The 27,318-nt window shown below is 34.6% G+C and overlaps 2 protein-coding genes across 3 annotated transcripts in view; one reads left to right on the top strand and one right to left on the bottom strand.

Annotated features, from left to right (window-relative positions):
- Positions 1-27,318, top strand: part of LOC138138668 (U5 small nuclear ribonucleoprotein 40 kDa protein) — a 208,037-nt gene that overhangs the window by 113,658 nt on the left and 67,061 nt on the right. The window lies entirely within an intron of this gene.
- The window catches only part of LOC138138664 (monocarboxylate transporter 2-like), an 86,844-nt gene that overhangs the window by 26,712 nt on the left and 32,814 nt on the right, over positions 1-27,318 (bottom strand). For both annotated transcript variants that reach the window (XM_069058669.1, XM_069058670.1), the window contains one exon: positions 23,494-23,719. In XM_069058669.1, coding sequence (XP_068914770.1) covers positions 23,494-23,719 — 226 coding nt within the window. The remainder of the gene's footprint in view (positions 1-23,493; positions 23,720-27,318) is intronic.

Raw genomic sequence — 27,318 nt, 5'->3', positions numbered from 1 at the left:
ACTTTGCAATAGCGCTATTATAATTTCTTGTTAATTATAGTTCGTTTTAGATGCAAACTCGGAATGCATGAAAACGTGCTTGCGCACATCAAGCGAAAAAAGTCATAATAAATAGCAATGTTGACGAGGCTTATCTAAATATTCATGATGCGGCCTTAAATTAGTTATCGTCTTTAACATGAAATTTCCATTCCAGTTCTGCTTGTTCTCGCCAACTTTAGGGGTAAATTCATGTTTTTATAGTGGGGGAACTTTGACAAAGGATATCAGTGTGAACGTCAATAGATATGGTGTTTTCCCAACGAGCAAATTGAGATTTATCGTTAACAAGGTTGCGCCGAAATTAGACACAGTTTCCGTGATATATGTATTAGGAAGACAACTATTGTTAATTAGTGCTATGATAAATCATGTCGAACAGGGCGCGTCAGTTTGATATTTTTGCAGATTGATAAACATTAATATTTTTTGTCGAGTTTTGAACCATGTATTTTCCTGCAATTTCAATAAATTAATTTTGACGCCACGATTTGTTACCTTCGGTAATAAATGCCGACATCAAGTCTAATTTACGGTGTCTGCTGAGATCTGTCTAACTTTCGTGATCTATCAAACTAGATTCACTTTGTATGATCATTAATTTAAATTTAATCAGTGAATACCGAGCTCTCAGTGTGATTTCGGACGGCCTTTGTAATGCATAATTTCGTTAGACTGTGATACCAACTTAATATGAGCTTTGATAATGGATCGTTGGCGACAAAGATGCCGCCTTCATAAATCTAAGTAACAGTTCCAATACTGACAAAATTTAAACCATCAACAGTAGTAAAACTATTTTCTGGCATTATCACAACATTCATCAAAGCATTCTTTTTTGTATGCTTCATACCTGATGTACAAGTTACATTTATTTAAATATTAATTTGTAAAAAGCACAACTGTGTATCACTTTACTTATTCAGACTCATATTACAAGCTTACAATTGCGGTTAATTTGCTCCAATCAGATGTAGCGATATGCTGCATAACCGGCTAGAAAAAGAGGAAGCTGTCTCACAATCCTCATTATTTTACTTAAGATGGTGATATAGATAAAATACTTACCTAATTAGATCGCATATCGTGAACGAAATAATTGTCATACTGGAAACCAGCCCAGCGCCTTATCTGAAGTTGTTTTAAGCAATGTACCTATTACTGATACCCATACGTGACATCTCTTTTCTATTTTTCATTTTATAACTAATTTGTAAACATAATTGTCATAAAATATGGAAAAATAAAGTCTACTTGAAACGTGTCTCATTTTTTTGTGTAGATGCTCTAGGTGATATCAAAAAAGTAACATCTTATATATCGGTTTTGTAATAAAATTGTGCCTGGAGCGTCGTTAATAAAGATCGCTGCACCATGATCAAAATGTCAGTTAAAATGGTTTATTAAATATTACGTTTGGACATAATTGGAACATTCTCAGGACCTATTAGATTTCAACAGCGATAGTTAGTTGTTTTATCTTCAGATAGATTGATGTAAGCACGATCTCAACAAAAAGTGTTGTCTCGTAAGTGAAAACTTAAGGATGAACTGGAGTAACATTGAAAAATGGCGAAAATTGCTCAAAATTGGTACAATAGTCCTTCTATCCATGCTAAAGTACTGTGCCAAATTTAAAAAAATTTGATCGAGGAATTTTAAAGTTATTACCTTTTAAAGTTTCGGGATATTGTACACGCGTTCTTATGAGAAATCGATCAATGCTCGTATATAAATTAATAAAAAACATATTTCAAAATGGCCAATTTTTCTTAAATTTTTCACACATAAAGTATCGATATCGTAGAATTGCCTAATGAATTTACAAAAAAGTTGATCGAGGATTTTCCATGTAATCCCTAATTATATGTGGAAAAACACGATTTTTGAGGTTATGTACCTGTTTTAATTTCAATAAAAAGTGAACAAAAAGCACACTGATATCGGTATGCAATATTACACTCATATCGCACGTTTTACTACAGTTACGTTAAGAATTCCGCAACTTTTTGCTGAGATTGTTACTCCAGTTCATCCTTAAATTTGCAGCGAACGAATTGAATGGCGCTAAAATGTAAAATGTTATCATGTTCGACTTAAATTCTTAAGAGTCGATTGTGAACGCACCACTCGTCAGTCTGCAGAGTAAAAATACAAACAACGCAAGAAGTGAGGTTAGATTTACACAGCTGATCCGTAATCTATAAATCCGTGGTGCGTTCACAATCAACTCTTCAACGCCAACAACACCCGATATAATAAATAAAAATATAGCTACACGTTTTTTGTTTAATATAATGTTATCATATTTTGCGTCCCTTCCACATCATAAAGTTGAAATGTCAGCCATAATGTGATATGTTTCCACTTGACTAAATATCCCGATTTTATTTTTTATGTGGAGAAACCAGAGCAGGTGGTGTTTAAATCGCTGGGGAAACATCCGTAGAACAAATAGTCTAACAATCTATTTCTATCTGTCTTATTTCTTTATTTTCTGCCACAAATTACAAAAATAAATTGTCTTTGCATTATACATTCTATTCAAAACAGTGACTGATTACGTCATTATTTTAGTTAACTCTTATTTACAAATTCGTTGAAACTTTTGATGTCCTATTTTGTTGAAAAGTACATTTTAGAGCAGTTTATAAAATGAAATCCCAATGCAGCTATGAAGAGCACTGGGTAATATTTGTCATATGTAATTTGAATGAATCAAATTTATACGCGCGTTTCGTGTTAGCTTATTTCTAGTTCTCGTGAAATAAAATTGAACAGTGTATCTTCTGGAGTTTCCACAATTTCGCCTGCATCATTTTTAATGGTATAGTGTGTTAGTTTCTTCCTGTTCCAGGGGTGTTACTGAGATTTATTAAGGCGGTTTCTTTGTCGCCAGCGAGGCATTATTAAAGTTGGTATCGTGGTGTAATGAAATTATGCATTACAAAGAGAGTCTTAAGACGAACAGCAAGATGATGTTCATTAGGCATTTTGCTAAATGACGTAAAACTGTAGGTATCTTGTCAGACTAAATTCATGGATGTTTCTTGTACCTAAGTAAATTATAAAGGTAAAAATAAATTGTTTTTTTTACAATCGACATATAATCGTTATTTACATAAGTCAGGAAAATCTCACATTACTGAAGAGGAGGTAAATTGAAATACGAGGCATTTTGTGCCGAGTATCTTAAAGCTCCGAGTCAAGTAAGAGATTTTACTGACGTGTTTTGTATTAAATTTTTCCGGAAATCGTAAAAAAGACGAAATTTACAAGTTTTAGAAAATTTTTTTACAAATTCCACAAAAATCAAGTTTGTCAATTTTGTTGGCAACTATAGTTACAAAGTAAAAAACATCGAAAAAATTTATTTTGCGTCTTGTAAAGTCTTTGCAGTACTATTTCTGGAAAAATCAATATTTTTTTGTTCGACACTGTCAGAATTTGCGAATTTTCTCCAATGTGAACGGATTTTAACAAATGTCACCACTTCTCAAAACGAAACGTCAAACTAATTTTAAAGATTTTAAGCGATTTGGAGCCTTTAAGGGGTTCGTCGAACAAAAAAACATTGTATTCAACTCGTTCATGTGTCAATTGGGCTTTTTTGGCACTCGTGGGGCCTTTAAAACCCAATTTACACAAGAACTCGTCAAATAAACTACCATAGATTGTCACTAGTTTCGAAATGACATACTTTTAGGCACGAATACCTAAAAGAAATGTCATGTCATGTAATTTTTATGCCAAAAGAATCCGAACAAATAATGCCAAAAAACACAAAAGATACTGTTTATTGTTTATAATAATTATAAATATTGAATGTACAATCATGTATACAGACTGGCTACGAAAATTGGATTCACTTTTCCACATTTGCCCAAAAGATGGAACTACAAAAAAAAACGAAATGGAATTGGTGGCAACATTGTTTTTTTTATTTTATGATACTTATTCGCTGCTCAATATTGAAATTCAAAATTTTAAATTGACAGTGACATTGACAATTATTCTTAATATTTTTAACAATTATTTTAACAATTGTCCAGAAATAGTGACAATTGCAGGAAATATTGAATTCGATGTTGCCATTTAATTAAATATATTTTTTCGATCATTAAATTTTTTGTAAAAACAGCGACATGTCTTGCTAATATGAAGAAAAGTGACTCCAATTTTCGTAGCCACTCTGTATTAGAAAATTGAACATTTGATTTGAAGCTTCAGAAAAATAGGCCAAAACTACCTTTTCCGTGATGGTAAACACTTTTTTCTACTTGCACCAAATTTCAAATTTGTCGTAAGTTGCTTGAAACGCTGATTTTGATCTCTTTGGTATAAGGGTATTCATGGCGGCTTCTGCTGCATTTTCGATATCAGAAATCACTTCGAAATCACTCATTTTTCCAAATTACGCGGACAAACTTTCCGTTATTTTTTCGCAAATTATTGTTTGTAAACAACAACCCGACAACAAGATCGATTTTGTTTTACCTCGCCTGTTAATTTGACAACGTCGAGAAATTTTGACAATGTCACATTTTCCATTTATTATAAAAATTTGGTGATTGTAGAAAAAATCATGTATGAAACACGTTGCAAAAAAAGTGTTTTGGCACTTGATGTGTTGACCAACTCGGCATTCGCAACTTATTTTATAAATACTGGTAGCTATTTTATTCTGCCTGAATCATAATCCCTGTTTTTGACACTAAAATGCGTGCGAAAATAGTATATTAAAGAACGAGTTTTATAAGGGTTGATTTGGCGCACGAGTCCCAGGTGTTGTTGCTAAACTACCAAGATAATCAGGTAATCACCTTTAACTCACCAGCGTACTAGCAATTTTGACCAAATTTTTATAAGATTTTTTTTTTCCTACCGGTTAGAAATGTAGGCTGTGGATACCTCGTTTGAGGTGAGAAAATTCAATTTTCTTGCTAAGGTAAGAAAGTTAATCATGAAATGTTTATGGTAAAACTGTACCAAAATGCAAATGTCAAAAGTGAAATAAGTTATTAATAAATGAAAGCCAATTCAATAAAGCAAGTTGGTAGATCAATCATATAATCTGGAAAATAAACAGATAAGCTAGGTAGGTAGATTACTTTACCCTGTTTATATCAAATTTTCGAACAAACGCCAAATCTTCGATGACAAGTTAATTAAACAAATAACCCAGCTTACTATTCAATTCTCAAAATTTTCGTTTTAATCAGGAATATAACCATCTTTTTTTGACTTTTTTCAACGAAGTTGTGCCGGTAGGGAAAAAAATAGTATTCAAACCTTGTTAAGAAAGTGCCCTTACAGCCCTTGGGCACTTACAAACCTCGCCTACGGCTCGGTTTATAATCTTTGCCTGCGGTCTGCAAGAAAGCACTTTCTTACCTTGGTTTGAAATATACTATTGTCTATGACTTCTTCTCATTATCACCAATTACCGGGGTATTTTTCCAAACTTATTTCAGAATCACCCTGTATATCCGATTTTAATGTTCTATGTAGAATGGAAAGAAATCATAGAGAAAATAAGGAAAATTAAGAATATGATTGTCTGCACGGTGAAGTAGGCAAATAAGACTAAATACATATTATGATATTGTATAAAGCGTCATTTCTGTGAAGTGGAAACGTGGAGATATGAGGAAATTAAACAACTTTATATTTAACATCTTAAATGGATTCTGTGTTTAGAAATATCACTGTTCTAGTATCTGGTGTTCATTTACATCTCTCCTTAAAGTTGGCGTGGAAGTTGATTGTAAACTCACCACGGATTCCGGATCACTGATCAGCTGTTTAAATCTAACCTAACTTTTTGCGTTGTTTGTGTTTTTACTCTGCAAACTGACGAGTGGTGCGTTTAAAACCGACTCTTCAGCGCAACTTGGAGGATATACATATATAAATGAACACCCGATATTAAAAGAAGTAAAGAAAAGACAAAAGACGAATGTCAAAAGTTTTAAAACGGGTAAATACAAGATCTGCAGATAAATTAAAAAGGCGATAATGAAATGTAGCAGAAAGTCTCCATACATTTAATATGTTAAACACACTGATTGTACCCAAAGTGGTATTTGACAAGCGATTGGAGCTCTCCAGTAGTGAAATTAGTAACACTCGGTATAATTTAACTGTAAAAACGTTGGGCAATTAAGTTCAAAGTCGTGTACAAAAAAATTGCCTTCGATTTCCGTCCAGGAATTTTTTCACGACATTTCAAACCAAACGTCAGTTGCTCAATTAAACTCATGTTCTTAGATTTCACTCGAGTTCCATAAGGCAACGTCATTCCAAACTCGTAGCCAAACTCCGTCTTCATTGTAATTATAATTTGACAAGTCGACAAGTGCTTGCATAATTATAACGTCACGTGAGACCGACATTTTATCTTCGACTTTTCTCGACAAGGATTTTGAGGTTCATTGTGTCGCCGTAATGAATACTCTTTTGGTCACGGTATTAAGCTTCCAGTTGACGTTAATATGAAGCCTGCTGAATCCGGCGGCGCTTGTAGTACTCGTATGCAGCGGCTATTAAAAATTTCTCTTTATTATCATCGAATCAATTAAAAGGGGGAATCTCGCACCGTTTACTGGAGTTTATTATTTTATGTCTTTTGAGGCGCGCCATTTCCCTTCTGCTCCAATAAATCCTCATTTCACATAAATATCTTTGATGATTTTTATTAGAAGAGAATTGTTTTCTTTTCTCCCAGCTTTTCATCCGGACGGATGCGAACAAACAAAAAGTTTTGTATTTGTTTTTTCAGAGTTGGGTATTGTATTGTCGTGTCTGGTTGATCTGAGAAAAACTGCTTAATGTAATTAAATGTTGTTGGTTCGATGGAGCATGTCAGCAACAGGAAATGTGTAAATCAAATCGATCAATCGAAAGGTGATATTTATAATTAAGTTTACAGTTTACTAAAACCAATCAACATTATCTAGATCTTAATTTTATTTTAAGTAATAGACTATCGTCAGGTGATTATCGCTTTACCGGATCAGATTTGGAATTTTACAAAGAGGTTGTTTGCACTGATGACCCCAGGTCGTTCTGTTAACGTTGATTAAACAGCTTTCGGTAATTACTCCCAGTCTCACTCATTCTAAATCGTTGTTTGTTAAATAACCGGAATCGAAAGGTGCCGCTTCGCTAAGTTATTACTCGACATAATTATCCAAGAGAAAATTAGCGATTTCGATGTTTTCTCTTTAACAGCGACAAATTCGTCACCGTAACGCTCAAATTGCGCATCTGCGGCCTTGCTGGCACTGTTCACGGGACCTTGCAACATCTGTTGAAGCTCTCGGGACCAATTTATTAATATTAATTGTCCCTCATTAATTAAATTTAGTTATGAATGCCATTCTGGACCATGTTTATTAATATTATAATAAATTTTGCGTCTTGTTATTCCAACGCGCCGACGACACCGTTCCGGGTCCGTGTTTACGGCGTCGCTTTGTACGACAATACGTAATTAGTCCCGCAAATGTTTACTCGTTTTTAATTGTGTTTGCTCGTGAAATTGTTTAAGGCCTTCTTCATTTTCCTCCAGACCTGACAGCCAAGTGAGCTTTCATTATTGTCAGAGCGGATTATTTATGTTTCTATTAAGTGAAAAGTTCGGTGGGACGGATCGACGCAATCAACAAATTGAGCAACAGACTCGGTTAAATACCGAAGAAAAGTCTTACGAGCCGACAACCACACAAATCCATGTGGGGTACTAATAAATCTTACGGGTAATTTGCTTATACATAATGGGCCACATATAAATTAGAAAAATTAATTATTTTTCACTCCTATTTTACTGAAACACCTGGGCTATATTTCTCTGAGATGCCGTATTTGGGGAGGCCTGAAGCAAACACGGTGATCAAGTTAAAAGCTCGGAAACAACATCAATCACAAGCAGTTATACAATATGTACTTTAATTAGCTGGTTTTGGATGTCACACTTTTAATTTATCTGTTTGTGGAACAGACGGTTACAGCCAATTTTGAAATATTAGTTCTGGAAAGGTGAAACAGCTATGATGTTGTTACTATCTATAACAATAACCTAATTATACATTATATTAATAAACAAAATTTGCTACAGGAAGCAAAAGGAGTGTTCAACAAGATCAGTATGCTGCAATTTTGTATTACGATGTAAATTGCTTCTGAGCAAGTTTAAAATAATTAATGCAATCACGAGTAATTTAGCAAATTTAATTAAACACATGGAGAATTACAGTCAAAATATACAGGGTGTTTTTGAAATGCGTGCACAAATTTTAATCATGAGCTACTGGCTTCATGTAGAACTCGGAAAAAATATTTAAAAAATTCTATGTCAAAAAATAAAATGACATTTATTTTTTGAGCTACAATTTTTTTAAATTGCTTTTAGTTTTCTACGTTGTCCTACAACCTCGTAGGTAAAATTTCGGCACATTTAAAAAATACACCCTGTATATCATGTTTTATAAAATGTACGCCAATGCGAAGTAACCTATAGGAAATATGCTTTAAAACAAGGAAACCGCATTGGTGTACGTTTTATAAAATATGATATACAGGTTGTATTTTTAAAATGTGCCGAAATTTTACCTACGAGAAGATTAAAAGCAATTTAAAAAAATTGTAGCTCAAAAAATAAATGTCATTTTATTTTTTGACAGCATTTTTTAGATATTTTTTCCAAGTTCTACATGAAGCCAGTAGTTCGTGCACGCATTTTAAAAACACCCTGTATGTTCTGCATTGCAATCAACATTTTAATAATCTTCAGTGTAGAAAGAAAACCAGTTTCTATCTCATCTTCCAATTAGTAAAATGGTTCATATTTAACAACGTAATAGCGGTGCATCTTGTAATATCGATCACGCAATGCATTCGAACTCGCAACATCTTAATGAAACCTGCGCGAGCTTATTTGACAACAATTTGATGAACAATTGTCAGTCACAGTTCCGGCGAAACTTAGTTTCATGCAAAGCTCTGTAATTTCAACCCTCATGGTTTAATTTATTTAAATTGAGACATTTGTTTTATGTAGAAACATCAAGGATGAAGACATTAGTGTAATAATTTTGAAGTTTATCTTTTAGTATCAATAAAGCTAATAGCTGTAGCAGCCCAAATTGTTTTTGAGCTGACGTCGATTTACGTTGTAAAAGCGTTGAATTTTTTCATCTACGGTCAGAGAAATGATCTAGTTTTCGTAGTTTCACTGCAAGTCTATTCTGCTATTAAATGTAGTCCCACCCCAAGCCATTAGGGAATCATTAGCCAAAACAACTACCTCGAGGCTTGTTTCTGGTCGTCTGCACATCGCTGTTTCTGTTAATTTATTACGTTTTCTGATTATTAGAGTTCTATTTAAACGGTGTTGCTTTTCATCTGACACTATCTTAATAGAGCAACCTGTATTACTCGTAAACGACTAAAATGTTTCAGTCATTTCCTAGGCGCGCTTTCAACCACATCAATAACAACCATCAACACGTCGCTGCGAACGCAATCATTGCTGTCATAATTTTTCCTGTCAGTTACCTATGCATAAGCGATAAAATAACAGAATTGCGAATCTATTACAGCTCCACTGAACTTTTACTAACTTTTTTGTCAACAAGAGGAAAACAGCGCCAGTGACTTTAATAACTTTCTTCTTTTCTAGTTTGTAAAGAGAAACTTTTTCTTTATTTTTTTAAATAACAATCTAAACTTGTTTCACAATAAGTACTACGAATGTGTTTAAACATAACGCTTTTTACTTTTTACAAGCCCAGAATTCTGTCTCAATAACAAATTGAATCAAACAGAAAATCTGTTGATTCTTTAATTTCATCATGGACATTTATATGATGTGTCGCACTTCAGATGAAGACATTTTCGTTATTTTTAGGAGTAGAAATCTTAATTTTAAGTCGTAGGACTTAATGAGTTGCATTGTTTAAAGTACCGAACACTTTTTTCTAATAACTTCTTTTGATATCTCCATTGCGAAGGAAAATGTCGAGAATTGGCTCTATTTACGAGGTCGCAGTCGGCTGGGCTTACAACTTAGGCCAGCACCACATCTGACAAATAATGCCAGATCGATACTCCGCCATATATCGTCCCTTTGGTCGTTGTCGGTATCCCGACACGGCAGATTGCAACGAGTAGAGGTGCTGGATTCTCTCATGGGCTGTGACCTTGGAAATATCTGCGCGAAGGCGGAGCGATAAACCAGTGAAAAATCTGTAAATGAAAACTAAAAACGTCGACTACTTTACATGCAAATAAACAAGAGAGAGAGAACACTAACGTGACGGATGACGATGTTTTCCGGTCGGTTTGTAGCGCCTACTTAAGACCAATATTCGTCGTTTGCGCAGATATGACACATAGCCCACGAGAAAATCCAAAACCTCTACTGCTATTGCAACCTTGATGCCAACAACAACTTTACCGCACTAGTGCAATACTGATTAATACATAGATGAAATACATATTTATGTAAAAAGGATATAATTTTGTTTTTCTTTAACAATGTGAATGTAATAATGTGAATAAATTTCTACATCCATTGATAAAACACTAAAGTTCTTTTAAGAGATCCTTACGTTAAATATAAAATTTTAATCAACATAGATAATCTAAATAAAAATAATGAATGCAGTAAATACAGAGAGGTATGCTTGAAAACTGTTTTGTTATTAAAAACAAAAGGTATTTACAAAAACAATGTAGCTTTTTAAAACTGTATTTTGGGTCCAATACAAACAAAAATATACGTTTCAAAAATGTAAATACGAATACTCCGGCTTATACCACGTCTTTTTTCTATCTTTAAGGATTTTTCTCGTGAAATTACTTTATAACCGTCAGCCGGAGAATTCTCCGTTTCACTTTGCATTATAAAATCTTATTTCGAATAAACCTCTCCTTAGGAGGAGAATGCCAAGCCGGAGGAAGAATTATATTTAAAAATATGAAGTTCTATTCTCGACCTAAAAAGCAGTAAAGTTTTAAATAAAATTTTAATTGTCCCCGAATTCGTGACATGAAACAAGATTTTGTGAGTAGTTAACGTTCTAGTCTGAAAGATATACTTTCTCTGTTGAATGGCAGTTGTCAGAAACAGCATGTTTGATCATGACAACTCGCATATTAAAGATTGGTGTAGCAAAGCGACCTTTAACACGGCAAAAATCCTGAGAAAAGAAGTCCTTTGAACGGCAATAATTAATTCGCCGACAGAATAATTAATTCTTGTTATAAAGGTAGGGGTGAATTTTCTTCAAGTTACACCATAAATTCCGACAGCAAAAGCACCCAGATTTGCGCCTAACTAATTAAACTGGTCGGAATACTTCAATAATCTCAAAGTACACTTTGCGACGTATATGTAAGGTAATAAACGGGCCTGCGGTTAGTGTATCTTTCTATCCGCCCCCGTTAATACTGCGGATCTCCCGGAAGTGCTGTATTTCAAAGACCAACTTTACTAGACTCTTAGCTTTTTTCGGGGTTCGTTTTCCAACTTTGCACCCAGAGGCGGCGCAATTTCGCCACTGAACTGACAAAATGTAAATAAAATCGGCGAAAAGCAAGCGGAATCTACCTGATCTGCAAAGTCGCCGTCTATGTAAATTTCGAGTTGCTTGTGCTGGCAGTGTTTCTCCCCGATGGCCACTGAGGCGGATTTATGTGTGGGGCGAAAATATAAACAGACTTCTTAATGGTCGTTATTTCCACTAACGTAACGGATGCACCATCGGTATTATGGTGCTTATACGGCAGAAAAAAATCGCATATTTCACTGAAAGCTGTCCCGCTTCAATTCTTTCCTCGTGACTCCAGGGACCGATTGCTCTGTACGATTTTAAGTTTCCGGTTGGAGAAAAGGAATTTCATGGTAAAGTGGTTGTTGAGTCGATCACAAGAACATTCTACCATATTAGCTTATGTCACGAACATACATCACAAATGCCTGCACACACTGTCACAACTTACAAAAACACAACATATTTTAAAGTATGCATTCAGTTTATACGCAATAAATTTATGTCCATCAGTTGTGTTTCAGGACAGTTAATTAAGTACCTACGAAATGCAAATCGATTTATTAATTAATGCAAAACTCAAGCTTTTACGTTGCATGCACGAATTGACATAATTTATCACTGGAGTAACAATTTTTCATACCTTCTGCTGGAATAAATAAGTGATAAATTGCGAATAGTCAGGACTCCGTGAGAAAAAACAGAAAAAAGTATCATGTCAATATCCAACGGGTAGAAAGATTAATGGTGGTCTTTTTGCTTATGTTTACTGTAAGTAGGATGTTTTTATTGGGCTAATGTACTCTTATTGTCTCTACTGATAAATTAATTTGATTTTAGTTCATAAAGCGGTAGAAAATTGATTGAAACGCACATTAATTATTTATTCTGTGGTTCGCATTAAACTACGGAAATGTTCATTGAGAACAAAACACAATATTACAAAAAATGACAATGGCGATTGATGGATCTTTAATGCAAATACTAAGTGGAGCTTTTCAAACATATACACATGCATATTTGTTTACTGGAAAATAAGTATCTATTTGAAGAACACAGCTTTAATGTAACTTCAATTTGAATACAAGACAAAGTACAGATAAATAAATAGGTTAACAGTTAAGAAGAAATAAGAACAAAGAAGAAGAAATGTATTTGTCGTAAAGGCGATCATAAAGTTTGATTATAATTTTAAATTTGTAAATTTTCATTTAAATACATAAATAACTAAAGAATAAATGCAACCCACAATACATTTCCAAAGTTAACGTGGTTATTTTAAATATCGTATTGTTTTTAAATAAAATTATGAATCTATGATGGCTTTGCTCCCAATAATTATTTGTCACAACTGACATTTAGGAAAAAGTTAAAATACGACGATTAAAATGTATTCGAACAATGAGAAAACAGACATGATCCTGATTTATGGCGAATGTAATAAAAAAGCTTCTGCCGTTGCGCGTTTATGCAGACCAAACGAATGACAAATGAATATGTCAAAATTTACGAAACTGCACAGCTAACTATGTTTTATGTTTTTTAAATCAAAAAACAAATACAGGGTGTTTCTGAAATACGTGTGTTAATTTTAACCAGTGGAGGAACGCGCCAAATTATGGAACTTTTCTCTATAATATTTTTACGAAAAAGCAATACAAATTGATTTAAAATTTGGAATAAATTAACCATCAAAGTGTATACCCGCCTATGGGTAAGGGCGAAAATTTTCTGTTGTGATAGAAACAGAGCTTTGTTAAAAAGTTCCATTGTTATAGAAAAAAATAAATAATCAAAATTTAGATTCTCATGGTTACAAAAAATAGAAACTAGTTAATCACACAAAACGACTCGTTTGGTAAAAATTGTCGGGCAAAAAATATTGGAATACTTTTACGAATTTTACAAAATGTTATAGAGAAAAGTTTCATAAATTGGCGAGTTCTTTAACTGGTTAAAATTAACACACGTATTTCAGAAACACCCTGTGTACTCTGTTTCTGAACCCGATGCCGCTAAGCCATAAAATGACCGAAGCGGTGACAGATTCCAGTGTGTCCAAAACATTTCATGAATAATTAATTCTAAGCAGCATTCAACTTTTGGATTTCCTGCTCTAAAGTACTATCCCTTGCCTGGCATCTTCCAAACTGATCATGTTTCTCACTCTTACGCGCACACAGAGCTTTCAGAACGAGGATGGCCAATTTGTTAACGTGAGCCGAGCGCATGTATCTTCCCGACAAAAGAAATTTGCATGTGCGTGTGTTGAGCTGTGAGTGTTATTGATTTATGACAACCCGGTTTCACGACTTACCGGCATCGAACTCAGAAACGGAGTATATCCACGTTAACTTTGGAAATGTATTGTGGGTTGCATTTTCAAGTCCGTCGGGCTCATTACGATTCATGAAATACCCTGTATTGTGTATCAATTTTTTTTCAATATATAATCTTTCTGTATTTGTTCATTTCTAGCAGGCTGCTCTAGAATCTAAATAATGTCTTATATCAACATCAAACCGCTCGATAAATTTAGAGACCGAACAACAGTAGATTTCTGCGAGTTAAATTTTATGTAGTTAAGGTAGATCATAAAGCTTGGGAAAAGGTGAAGAGTGTATTTTTATTATTGGGTGTAAAATATTTATTTCTGTGAGCCATTTGTTGCACGCAGTGTTTCATTTTCTATGGTCTGGCTCGAATCCACGTCGAAACATCAGAACCATGTCTGGTGATGTGAGTTCTCACATCCCCTAAAGAGACGCCACTTGTTTCATCTTTTTCAAAACAATTCTATATCGTTTTATGCATCGAGATCAAAGGGTACAACACTTTCCGGAGGCGAAATAACTCCGCTACGAGTGATGGTATTAATTTTATGCAAGATTTTGGCAACATGAGTGTGGTGTTGTCAGTAAATCTTTTAAAATACAAATTTACAAAATGCTAATGAAAAATTGTCATTCATTAATGAAATTACAACAATTTCTACTCAGCGTCAATGTCAGAACTTGTTTGACACTAGGACGAAAAAAATAGAAAAGCCTCATCCTGCACAACCGCGGCAATCAATAACATCATCTTAAGTTGTTTATTATTATATATTTACTCCTATTTTCTTTCTTCCAAATAGTCGTCAGTAAAAGGCATGTTGCTATTAATTTAGTTAGGTGGAATTTATTATAGAAATTCCTATCCCTAATCGGCAAATCCAACAAACTGTTCTCTCCACAGCTTGGACCGGGAAATTTTCTCTTAATTAGTGTATTGTGATTTTGGGAATGTGGAGAGAGAGAAAGTGTTTATCTGAATGCCTTTGGTAATAGCCCTAAAGATTTGCTCGTTTTGTTCCTTTTGAGGGTAATTTGATTTTAATTGGTTGATGTAGTTAAAAGCTTCAGACAAAATAATTCATCATTTACGGGTCGTTGGTTTGATTTTTTGTATTGTCTAGAGAGCAACGTTCAGTTTAAGAAATTCGTCGAACGAGAACGGTAACCAGGGTTGGAAATCTTTGATGAACAATCTAAAAAATTAAAAATAGTTGTTAGCAACGGATATCACTTTGATGTCTTAGCTTTCAGGGTATTACGACTTATTTATTAAGCCATTTTATTGCTCAAAAGAAATGTTGCAGAAACTTGTAAAAAAACAATAATGGATTTTTATGGATACAAATCACAAGTTAGTTTCGTTTAAAAAACGTTGAGTTCCGGCGAATTATTTCAGTATTGATCGGGATGGAGCATGTGCCTTCGAGATAAACCAACTGGTCTAAAATCACCAACCAAACCCAAGCAAATCTGCATAAATTCTAAAATTGGAGCAAGTGACAGTTGCGAATATAACAAAACTCTCTCTCTCGGTCGGAGGTGAAAACCTAATAAAGGTTTAGGACATGAAAAGGCTTTATGTTTGCTTTGAGAACCCCTTTCAAAGAAATGTTGACTCCTGAAGCATAATTAGAAAAAACACTTAGGTATCCCCCGCAATACTTCATGTTTATTGGTGGCGTTTCTACCCCTGCAGTTTTCCCGCTGTTTATACGGTTCGACGCTTTAGGTTTTCCTGTTTATTGCTCCCAGGTCGATTTTTCCTATTGTTTCTTTGTGAACACGTTTTTAGTTGGAGGTTTTATTAACATCGCTATTTCTGCGATTTTACTACTCCTTGAAAAATAAATTTCAACCACCTTGTAACCTTGCTAGTGGTGTTCTTGAACATTTATTTCGCCGTGTCTAAAATTTATTCCTCTGTTTTGAAATTCAAACTTTTACGATTAACGGAGATTTTATTCAGTCGATGCATATTTAAAGTTCCTACTTATTTTGAAACTGAGATCGAAAGAAATGTAAATTTTTGTCGCGATCGATTGGCTAGCCCTTTTTAATTGCATTACTCTTTAATTTCGTCCGGATAACGATCAATCATTGCAAATGCATTCGTCGGCGATGATTGATGCAGATGAAGCCCGATTCATGCAAATCGCGCATCTCCATTAAGCTCTCGGTCACAAATATTCCGACTACAGCTGGTTCAATCAAGTCATTATCGCGGTTCGTCCTCTGGAACACGACGTTTGCCAGTTTCAGGGGTTAATGTTGCACGTCTGAAATTGATCACGGTACTGCTGGTCAATCCTTTGGGAAATTTCTTGAATAATTTATTTGAACATCGTCGCATTACGCATCTTGCCGTTTTTATTTATTTACATTTTTTAATATTAAATACCCGCTTTTCATTTTAACACGCTTGGAAATAAAATAATGTACTGAGCTGCAGTAAAGTAAGCTCTAGTTAGAGGTGTTGGATTCTCTCATGGGCTGTGACCTTGGAAATATCTGCACGAACGCGGAGCGACACACCAGTGAAAAATCTGTAAATAGAAACTGAAAACGTCGCCTAATTTTAATTTCAAATATACAGGGTGTCGCAAAATTAATGTATTCCAAGTCGGGGGTCTTGTAAGGAAAAATCTCAGGAATCTCGAAAAAATAAAATAAAAATAAAAATACAAAGATATATGGGTCTGAAGGTTCAAACATTTCATCATGTTTTCTTCAAATAAATAATATAGGTAAATGGTTGACATTCATTTTGAAATATGGTGAGGATGATTATGTAAAATATTAAAATATAAATGAAAAGACATTTCTTGAAAAAACAGCTTTATCTCGAAAAAATAAAAGTTTTATTTTTCCAAGTTTTGTTCAAAAGGAAAGTACAACATAGCTAGAATATTAATCAGGTACTTATGAACAAATATTGGCAACTTTGATATTTTTTTTCAAAGTGACTACTAACACACACTACAACTAAGCCCCGAACTCGGAATACGATAATTTTAAGACACCCTGTATACAAATGGACGAGAGAGAGAGACGAAACTAACGTAACGAATGACGATGTTTTCCGGCGCCTACTTGTGACCGATATTCGTCCTTTGCGTAGATATGACTCATAGCTCATGAGAAAATCCAACACCTCTAACACAATGTATTGTTTCTAAAATGTCCTTTTATTACACATTTAGTATTTGCATTTTATAATTGGGTTGCTTTGCTTCAGTTAATATTTCTTTCAAGAAAATACAGTTTTGAATTGAATTTCATAATGTACGAAAATAATGTTGCAAACGAAATGTTCGTAAAGAGTAGCAAAATTTAATTTAGTGTTTCTGGATTTTTCACAAATACATGTAACGAAGCTGAAAACAGTAATCTCTGAACTTTTTATAGTTTGCTTTAATTAAAACAGCACTGTAAAAATTCGGACAAATAAAGAAAAGAAGATGAAAATTGATTTTATTACAGTACTGTGTGCTTCAAGCAAAATGGCTCAAAAGATAATGCCAAGGGTTCGGTATTTGTTTAACGCTGAGAGAGACGCATTGTTTGCAAGCCTTTCAGAAGCAGCTCGAATCATTACATTATTTCCTGGGCGATACTACGTTGAACGATATTTATTTTCAGGAGACTGAAGCAGCTCCCGTGAAATTAAGTTTGTAAATGTAAAAGGTGTGTACCTGAATAAATCAATGTAAAACATTCTTTAATCCTCAACATCGACTTTAAATCTTGACGAACTTTTTAAATTGAAAACAAAAACCGTCTTTTCAAACGACGGGCGTATCCGAGTTCCTCCCGGTGGTCACTTCTTTACCTGAATAATCCTTTTTAACGGACGAGTTCCTCCCGAGGTTATCGGGGATTACTGCGATAGGTAGTCGACGGGTGGTAGCCGGACTAGATTATAATGACGAGTATTTTGCTTGAAATTGGCAATAAATACACTAACGAGAGGGAGACACAATTTTATTTACAAGGGTAAATTAAAATGACATACGGCATTTACGAATTGTACTCTATTTATGTACATGATATGAGTATACAGTGAGTTTTTTTTAAGACTGGCCATAGGGTTTTACATCTCCAACGTATACGGTTATCACTTATTACATAACTTTCTGACTTGACGAAATTTTGCACCATTCACTACAAGTTTGCCTTTTTCACTCAGTTTCCATGGTGACGCTTTTAAAGAAATAATTAAACTAAAAATTTTACTTTGAAATAGGCCTATTTATAAGTGAGATTTACCCCTGCATCCCACCAAAAAAGAGATGGTTTTAATAAATTGGTCGCAAGAAGTATGTCTTCTTATAAAGAAATATTTAATTTAATATGTTGGGAAAGGCAATGTAATTCCTAATTACCCGATCATTCTTATCACCAGTGCTAATCCCTTACCGCTCACTACCTGCTACAAGACCTGAAAATTTCTGACCGCCGGGAGGAACTCGGCTGCCGCCCAAACGACGGGCGTATCCGAGTTCCTGCCGGCGGTCACTTATTTACCTGCATAACGCTTGTCAATAGACGAATTCCTCCCGAAGATATCAGGGAGGGAAGATTGTGATTATTTTTCTTAAATGCATAATAAGAAGAAACGATTTTATTTACAATATTTACAAAAAAATCCTGTTTTTTCTGTTTATTGGACAAACACATTTTCTACCATTGTGTGTGCTCTTTAATTTTGCATAAGTAGAAGTTTGAAAACTTATCAATGTTTTTACAAATACATATACATATAAAAAGAAGGATGACTGTAAACTACATTCACTACAACAAGTTGTTTGCCTTTTTCACTGAGATTATGTTTAACTTCCATACTGACGCTTTTAAAGAAATAAAACTAAAAGTTTTACTTTAAAATGGACCTATTTATAAGTGGGATTTATCCCCACATCCCAACAGGTAAGAAGTCTGTCAGTGACATAAACATAATTATCCAGAAATCTTTAATATGATATTTTAAGAAAAGCAATATACAATCCTAATTACCGGATAATTCTTATCGCTAATCACCTACCGTTCACTACCTACTACAAACCCCCAAAATTTCTGACCAACAGAAAGAACTCGGCTGCGCCCCAAACGACGATATATATTATTTGCGTGTTTCGAGACAACTTTAGAACTTGTTATATTCTACACTATTCAAGCTTCTGTTTACTTGTTTACAACAGCAAACTGGCTTAATAGAATGCCTGTCAGCTAATCCACTTTAATACATTTTCGATATCACATTTGCCACTGTTATAGCTAGTTGTCTAACTAAAAATCTAATTTATGTTCTTCATTCATAAAAAAATACAGTAAACCGATTGTAAAAAATCTCTTTATAGCTTTACTCATAATCACCCTATGCTAAAATACACATTTTCATGCACCTGTTACGTATTGCATTAACCTACATTACTTACGTTTATGTACAATTGTTTTTAACTGCTTAAAATTGATTCAAGTTGAAAAAAAACCAAAATCCTCGCTTTTCATTTAATGAATTAAGAACCTACGCAGAATATAAAGTGTGTGTGACATAGATACAAAAAGAAACGTACGTGGACTCACAAATGAAGCCCTTCGTTGTCAATCCTGGCACAGACTCCACGAAATAGTCCAAAACTCGCGTCGTTTCACAAATGGTTTTACAGCATTTTGAACATGCATATGGAGCTCTTTGGCGGTAACATTACCATCTATACAGTCTCTCATTATGATTGCATGTTGATTAGTGCGTTAGAGGATATGTTATGTTTGTTTGATTTATGTAGTAGCCTGCAATAATTATCCTTTGACATACAATGTGAGTAGCTAATTAACTCTAACGATCCCAACTCCCTGTTTTTCGTTCTGAAATGACTAGAAGGGCTTGACTGAAACTCTATTTGAAGAACAAACTCTGTATAATATTATTATTATTATTAACAATCTACACCACGTCTGGTTTTCCACAGGTAAGTTCAAATTACGAAAACATACTTCTTGTGACAATATTGCTGTCACCAGAAACTTTATTCACAACGGTAGTTTGTTATTTTCCATGTTATTCTGACAATAACAATTTTCTTCTAGAGATACTTCCTCATATATTTACTTTCCGTGATTAAAAATAATAACAATAACTAACTGAAAGCCGTTGTTGTTAAAACTGTCTTTTTTCTTTTAAATATCGGGTGTTCATTTAAATTCCTCTTCAAAGTTGGCGTTGAAGGAATAGTCGATTGTGAATGCACCACGCGTTACAGATCACAGATTAGCTGTTTAAATCTAACCTCATTTTTGGCGTTGTTTGTGTTTTTACTCTGCACATTGTGATCATTATCAGTGGCGCGTTCACAATCGACTCTCCAACGCCAACCATGAGGAGAAATTTAAATGAACACTCGATATTTAAAAGAGAAAAAAATGTATAGCAGCATACAATTATAACTTAACCTTTTACACCTTACCTATTAAATTTCCTCACATTTTTTATAAAGATTAAAGAAACCGTAAATATAATTCCAGACTGACTGAATACGAAGTTTACGATTTGTTTCCCAATGGAAATAAGAAACCTCGTAAGAAATATTTACTGCTTGCTGTTAAAACTAGGGCCGCACATTTTCATATCTACTGTACTAGGTTGAGTTGGGAAATTTTGTTAGAATATTTCAATTTAAAATTGGATCGAACTGAATAACCGTAAAACCATATAAAATGATGCAAGAGTTGGTTTTTCAATTATATTACTAATGAATATTTTTAGGTTTCTCATAACTTTTTCATGGCAGTCATAAAAAGATAGGTAACTCCCAATAGAGCAATCCTAAGAATCTTTGCATTTTTATAATACATACTTTGTGAAATATTTAAATATATTCGTAAGACCCAAACTAAAACAATGCAATGAAATATCGGGTGTTCATTTAAATTTATCCTAAAAGTAGGCGTTGAACAGTCGATTGTGATCGCACCACGGATTACAGATCACAGATCAGCTGTTTAAATCTAACCTCACTTTTTGCGTTGTTTGTGTTTTTACTCTGCAGACGGGCGAGTGGTGCGTTCACTATCGACTCTTTGAGGATAAATTTAAATGAACACCCGATATTTAGGCACCACTAAGTGGTTCATTATAAATTGAAGTGTAAATTAAGATTAAATATCATGTGATTTCTAGAATATATTAAGTACATAAATTATTATTAGTATAAAGAAAAAACAGGGTTGAAAATGGTAGTAGGGGTTGGTTTTTGTAAAATTAAAGTAGACAGTAATTTTCTTCTTGTTTTGAAGATCAAGTGTACAAAATTTCATCAAGATCGGAGTAAAACTGTAGATTTGCATACAAAATATACAAACAAACAGACATTCAGTTTTATATATATAGATTAAACTGTTTAATTCTGTTTTTGGCCTTAATTATTTGTTACTTAGATAGAAGAGACAAAGTTTTGCTTTAGAAAAATTCTGTGGTTATTCTGTTACTATAATTATCTCAATTCCTTTGATTCAATGGGACCACGGTTTCACTCCATACGACCTAACCTGTTATTAAATTGCAGCAAATATTAAATAACGTTTTAGATTTTGTTTATAGTCGTTAAATTACGGCCATAAATTCTAAATAGGTTAAACATGTTAGCAAGCTAACTGAAATTTTATTTGTAATAATCCCCATTGCTCCGCAATGAAAACTTTAATACTTGAAACAATAAAATTTCTAAGCACTATACTATTATCCCTCATAAAATAAATGTTCTTACTTCTTATATGACTCCCGACACTGACGTTTCTTAATCGAAACAACTGAGAATAGTTGCCATTCAATACAACTTCGATTCAAACTCGGTTCAACTTATTTCGGAAGTAATTTACCAACCTCGTGTACAGACTTTCAGCTTTCTGTATCGAAAAAGGATTAACTCTGCCATTTCGAACACAGTCGAGATTTCCTTTTCATACATGTGGCCGTGTATAAGTTTAAATGCGAAATTTGCGGTAAATCTAACTTGACGTGAAAACACCTACAAGGGTAGAAAACTCCTTTCTGAGACATCAATGTCCTTTACAGGATCCAACTCAAATACTTTTCGAATTATCTTTTAATCTATCATAAAAATATACATAAAAATATATTGAAAATGCAACCCACAATACATTTGGAACGTAAAGCTGGATATGGACACGGTAAAGATCCAGCTTTACCTTCCAAATGTATTGTGGGTTGCATTTTCAATTCCATCGGGCTTATTATTGCTTGTGAATCAACTTGTATTTCAAATAGAGTCGTTTAGAAGAAAAGTGTGACATCCTCACCCGCGAGTTTGAATATCAAAATTGTAAATTGGAAAAGACAAACATTTTTATGTCACATGAAGGAAAACAAAATGCAATAAACTGTTGTTTTCGTTTGTGATGTGTATTATACGTACGGTTTTTTAAATATCCAGGCTTTTTCTATTCTGATCTGAAGTGTTATTTTATCCCACCAAGCAATATCATCTTCTGACTAGTTTACAATGGAGGCTGAATAAAAAAAATCTGCTGACGTTATTGGGCTTTTAGATTTCACTCATTGTGTTATTTATGATTTCGTATATCTGGAATCAGTTTGTCGGTCCGTGTGTTTTGGCTGTTTCGCTCCAACCCCTTTAATTCACGCCCCCGATCTTAAACAGCGGATGTTGTTTGACGTTTTTGGTTTAAAATATCCAAGTTTGCATGAGAATTTACGAGTGAAGTGTAACGGGAAAGCTAAACTATCCCATAAAAGTACCTCAGTGCACTCCGTAGGCTTTATGCGGATAGTAAAGAGAAGGACGTGAACATGTGGAAAGTTAGCTTAAGTTCATTGTTTGCCCTTCTAATTTTATTGAGATCGAAGTCGTCCAAACGGATGGCACCCAACAATATCACGCGATCTCAATTCCAGTTTAAGCTATAAAAAGTGCCGCTAAATAATTGTCATTCCGGTATTTTTATGGATTATAAAAGTTTATCGCCTCTGATGCGAGGATAGAATTCAAGTTTGTGTTTGTTCGATTTTTTATTCCGTTTAGATTCGGCTTTATTAGAAATCTTTACTTCGGCGTTACCGACGTTAAACTAACATTGTGTTTCGGTTTAAAAATCCTATTAAAAATTGAAACGTTTCCGATATCGAATTCGAGAGATTACTGGAAATGGTATGTCGCTCTCCTTTTCAGAAGGTTTTTTATGAATATCAACCGTATTAGTGGTAAGAGCGGCTAAAAGGGATAATGACATCATTCATATCTTTATGGGGCAGATTTATACATGAAACTGAACAGGTCAACTCAGCAAGAACGAATATCCTTTCCCAGGATACAGCTCTAAAGCGATAAAAGATGATACAATGCCTTCGGGAAGGAAGCTTTTATGTAATACATGCACCAACATCTGGACAGATGGCTCAATAATAACAGCGTATTGGACTGTCAGAATTGATAAATGTTATGTCGAGGTATCACATCAACAGATAAATGTCACACATTTTTAACAGATTTATTTTCACCGTCAACCACAATTGTCAATACAAATACCTTTGCATCCTGAGTAGCTACTGAGCGAGGTAGTTCTTGTAGGCAACGACGCTAACCGCCCCCGGCAGTGTGGACAAGAATCGGCGCTGTTCTGTTCCGTTCGAGCCCATCTCGCCGCTACCGGTGGCGGTACCGGCGGCGGCGGCGGTGATGGACTGGCCGAAGGACTCGACCAGCTCGGCTGTTCGATAACCCTGGCTTGACTGTGGTTGGCTTTCGAAACCATCTGCAACAAAAATATCGTTGATCCTAAATAATTGAGTAAACAAAGACCTAATTCAGTTCCGGCAACATCAAGATCCGCACGCCATCAGCATTTATATGAGGGCGAATTGTAGATTTACGCTTTCGGTCCGGAGAGGAACCGCTGTTGCAGCTCGTTCGTGCCTCCTTGCCGCATAAATCAGGTCCAAATAATAAATTTAGTCCTCTCCGGTGCCGGAACATGAGATACGGCCACCATTTCCGGATCTCTACCTACACCGGAGCGGTTCTAATGCTTATCTCGACAGCGGTTCCTCAGATGACGACTGATTACGTCGTTATATTCATTGGCTCGATTCAATCTTAATCAAGGCAGGCCCTCAGCTGGAAAGTATGGGCTCTGGAGTACGTCGTAGAGGGCGCACCTTTCGGTTCTCAGGGCACACATGTTCTAACCAAGTGATTCGGCCCAAATGTTTGATATTTTTTCATTGCTTTCAACAAACATTTTTTCTTATAGAATTTTATTCCAGCAAAAATCTCTTTTAATTTTTTTACAGCCTTACATTATATTCTTAATTTTATACAAATGCTGGGCCTTAGCGTACTTCTAATTTAGTTTCATTATTTACTAATTAAAATAAATTATAATCCTGACACGATTAGAGAGTAGTGGCTATGCATCAGACTCACACCGCTGTTCCTCCATAAATTTGCATTCAACTCATCTCAAAATAGACGATCAAATAAATCTGGGGTTATTTGCCGGTATTGTAGACTGTATTAAATTATTACACGCCTCGAAATACTTGGAGGTGAATTATGTGTCTACTCGTATGTTTTTCCATTACAATTCTTCACGCATGAACACTACAGCTTAGATGAGAATAACGAAGGCTCATATGTAATATACATCATACGTTTCAATAAACCCATAACAAAATAATAGAATAAAAATAATTACATTTTGCCGTTTGATTCATCCAATTTAGAACTAATCTACGCATTTATTTTATTTATTTCCAGCTAGATATATAGGGTGTTCGTTTAGAGTCGATTGTGAACGCACTACGGATTACAGACCACGGATTAGCTGTTCAAATCTAACCTCACTTTTTGTATTGCTTGTGTCTTTATTCTGCAGACTGACAAGTGGTGCGTTCACAATCGATTGTTCGACGCCAACTTTGAGGATAAAACGTGATAGTTTTGCCACGGTAATTTTGTTTTTTTTTTAAGTTAGTTCTTAAGGAAACATTATATACTAGCTAAAAAAATGAATTCAACAACTTGAAATATACGTACATCCATTTAATACTCTCAATTTTGTTTTGTCTTTTGTTCCAAGGTTTAATTAAGTTTAAACTTTAAAATGAAACGGTATTAATTAAGTTGTAGAGTAAAAGTTTTTTGTTAAATTGAATTTTAAAAATTAAATCTATTACAACATGTCTCCTGCAACGAAACTGAAATATAAAAGTTGCCTAATGTAAACGAGAAAATGGGATCTCTGTTATAACTTAAATTGACAACACTTTATCTGCCTTGGCTTCAAACTTCCACTGTCAGTCGAGCAAGATGCTTGATTGTGTTCCAATTCCCAGCGCATCGAAGTGCACGATTTCGTCAATATTTGACAAAAACTGATGTGACACAGTTAGCTAACCACACCACCAACATAAAGATGGTTTATAAACTTATAAACTCACAGCACACAATATGGATTATTATATGGAAGTCCAAATTAGTTTCGTATTTATCCTAATTCCACCGTTCATGACATGGATTATACTCGTTTCTGAGTTCAATGCCGGTTTAACACACGCACATGTAAATTTCTTTTGTCGGGAAGATACTTGCGCTCGGCTCACGTTAACAAAATGGCCATCCTCGTTCTGAAAGCTGTGTGCGGACGTAAGAGTGAGAATACATGATGTTTGGAAGATGTCAGGTACGGGATAGTACTTTAGAGCAGGAATCCCAAAAATTTGAATTGTGACATTTGAATACCAGTAGAATTGCCCGGGTTGCTTATAATTAAGTATTCATGAAATGTTTGGACGCACTGGAATCTGTCAGCGCTTCGGTCGTTTTATGGCTTAGCGGCATCGGACTCAGAAACAGTATATCTACATTATCTACATGTGATTTAGAACAATGGAAATATTGTACGTACGACACTTACTTTGTATCTGAAGCAACTGTTACTCCAAATAAACAACACGACTGATTTTGAACCGTACCTTGGGACCCATTAAATAAAAGAAGAGATTTAATAGAAGTCAGATTGAGTTGCCAGGTGTTTATAAGGAATCCACTTATCAAAGTAGCAATCCCTGGAGATCTCCCCAACACAAGGTAGAACCCACGTAAATCGATTAAACGCACAACATTTTGCTATTATTCCTTCTGATTTAATTTTATGTTAAACGACAAGTTTCAACCTGACGCACGTTGCATATGAATGACGTTCCACTGTTTGTGTCTTGGGGGTTGATTGTAAATTCCATTCGAAATACGTCTGGAGTACGGAAGTTTTATGGGAGCATCCTAACGATAAACTCACTATAAATTAGTCTGGGGCTTTGTTTTTTCATCGAGATGTAAACGCTCACCCAGACTAGACAAAATTTGATTCGTCTTTAAGTTTGTTGAACTGGTATTATTTATGACGTTTTCCGAGTTTACTGGTATTGTTCGTAACGTCAAAACAATTTAAATCAAGAATTTATTTCACATTTCTATTGTTGGGAATTAATGCAAATAGACCTGGTTGTTAAAAAAATGTAGAGAGTAAAAATGCACCATCGCTAATGTAATAGGTTGTACAAACTAAACTAATTTATGTTTCATTGTTAGTGAGAAACGGAACTTTGTTCCATTTGTTTCTTGCAGACTCCGTTCTGTTATCAGCGTGATAATCTGCTAATTTGCTTTGAGTTCAACTCTGGCTGAGTACAGTTATTCGTCACTTTGATACATTGAGATAAACTGAAATGTGTAAAAGGTAAAAGAATGCACAGCGGTGGCGTTTGGCCCATGTCGAGAGGTTGATTGCATGTCGACTTATCGAATTAGTCCGGACCATCGCCTTGGCAAGCCGCAGAACGATTCCAACAGTTTTTTGTAGGAACGGGTAGTCACTCTCTGATGGATGACACACCGACATTGGAAATGTGTAATTTAGTGCGGCTCCAAGAATGGCAAAAGATTATGGAGATAGTAGATGGCGCTTCATGTTACGGATACGGATTAAAGCGACATAACCTCAATTCAGTGTTGATAGATTCGCAATCACGCCAAGCCATACAGGGCAAAAGCTTTCGTTGTTGTTCTTCATACCAGTGCAATCGATAATCCCACAAATTTAAAGACTGTAATTTAGATAAATATCTTGCATTTGAAAAACATGAACCCGATTCCCCACTGAATTGAATATCTGAGCAAATATGAGAGCCAGTTCAGACAACCATGTCTGTTAGAAATTTGTTTCTTATTTAACTTATCGTCACATCTACTAAAATTCTGTTTTTCTAGTTTCTAGTTGCTCCAGTTTCTGTGATGTAAGCTAACCATTTCAAATTAGAAAAAAAAAACGATTTAATGATTTCTATAAATAAT

The sequence above is a fragment of the Tenebrio molitor genome, chromosome 9, assembly GCF_963966145.1.
Source record: "Tenebrio molitor chromosome 9, icTenMoli1.1, whole genome shotgun sequence".
NCBI classification, from domain to species: domain Eukaryota; kingdom Metazoa; phylum Arthropoda; class Insecta; order Coleoptera; family Tenebrionidae; genus Tenebrio; species Tenebrio molitor.
Note: the sequence above shows the minus strand (reverse complement) of the source record. Positions and strands in the feature narration are given on the sequence as shown.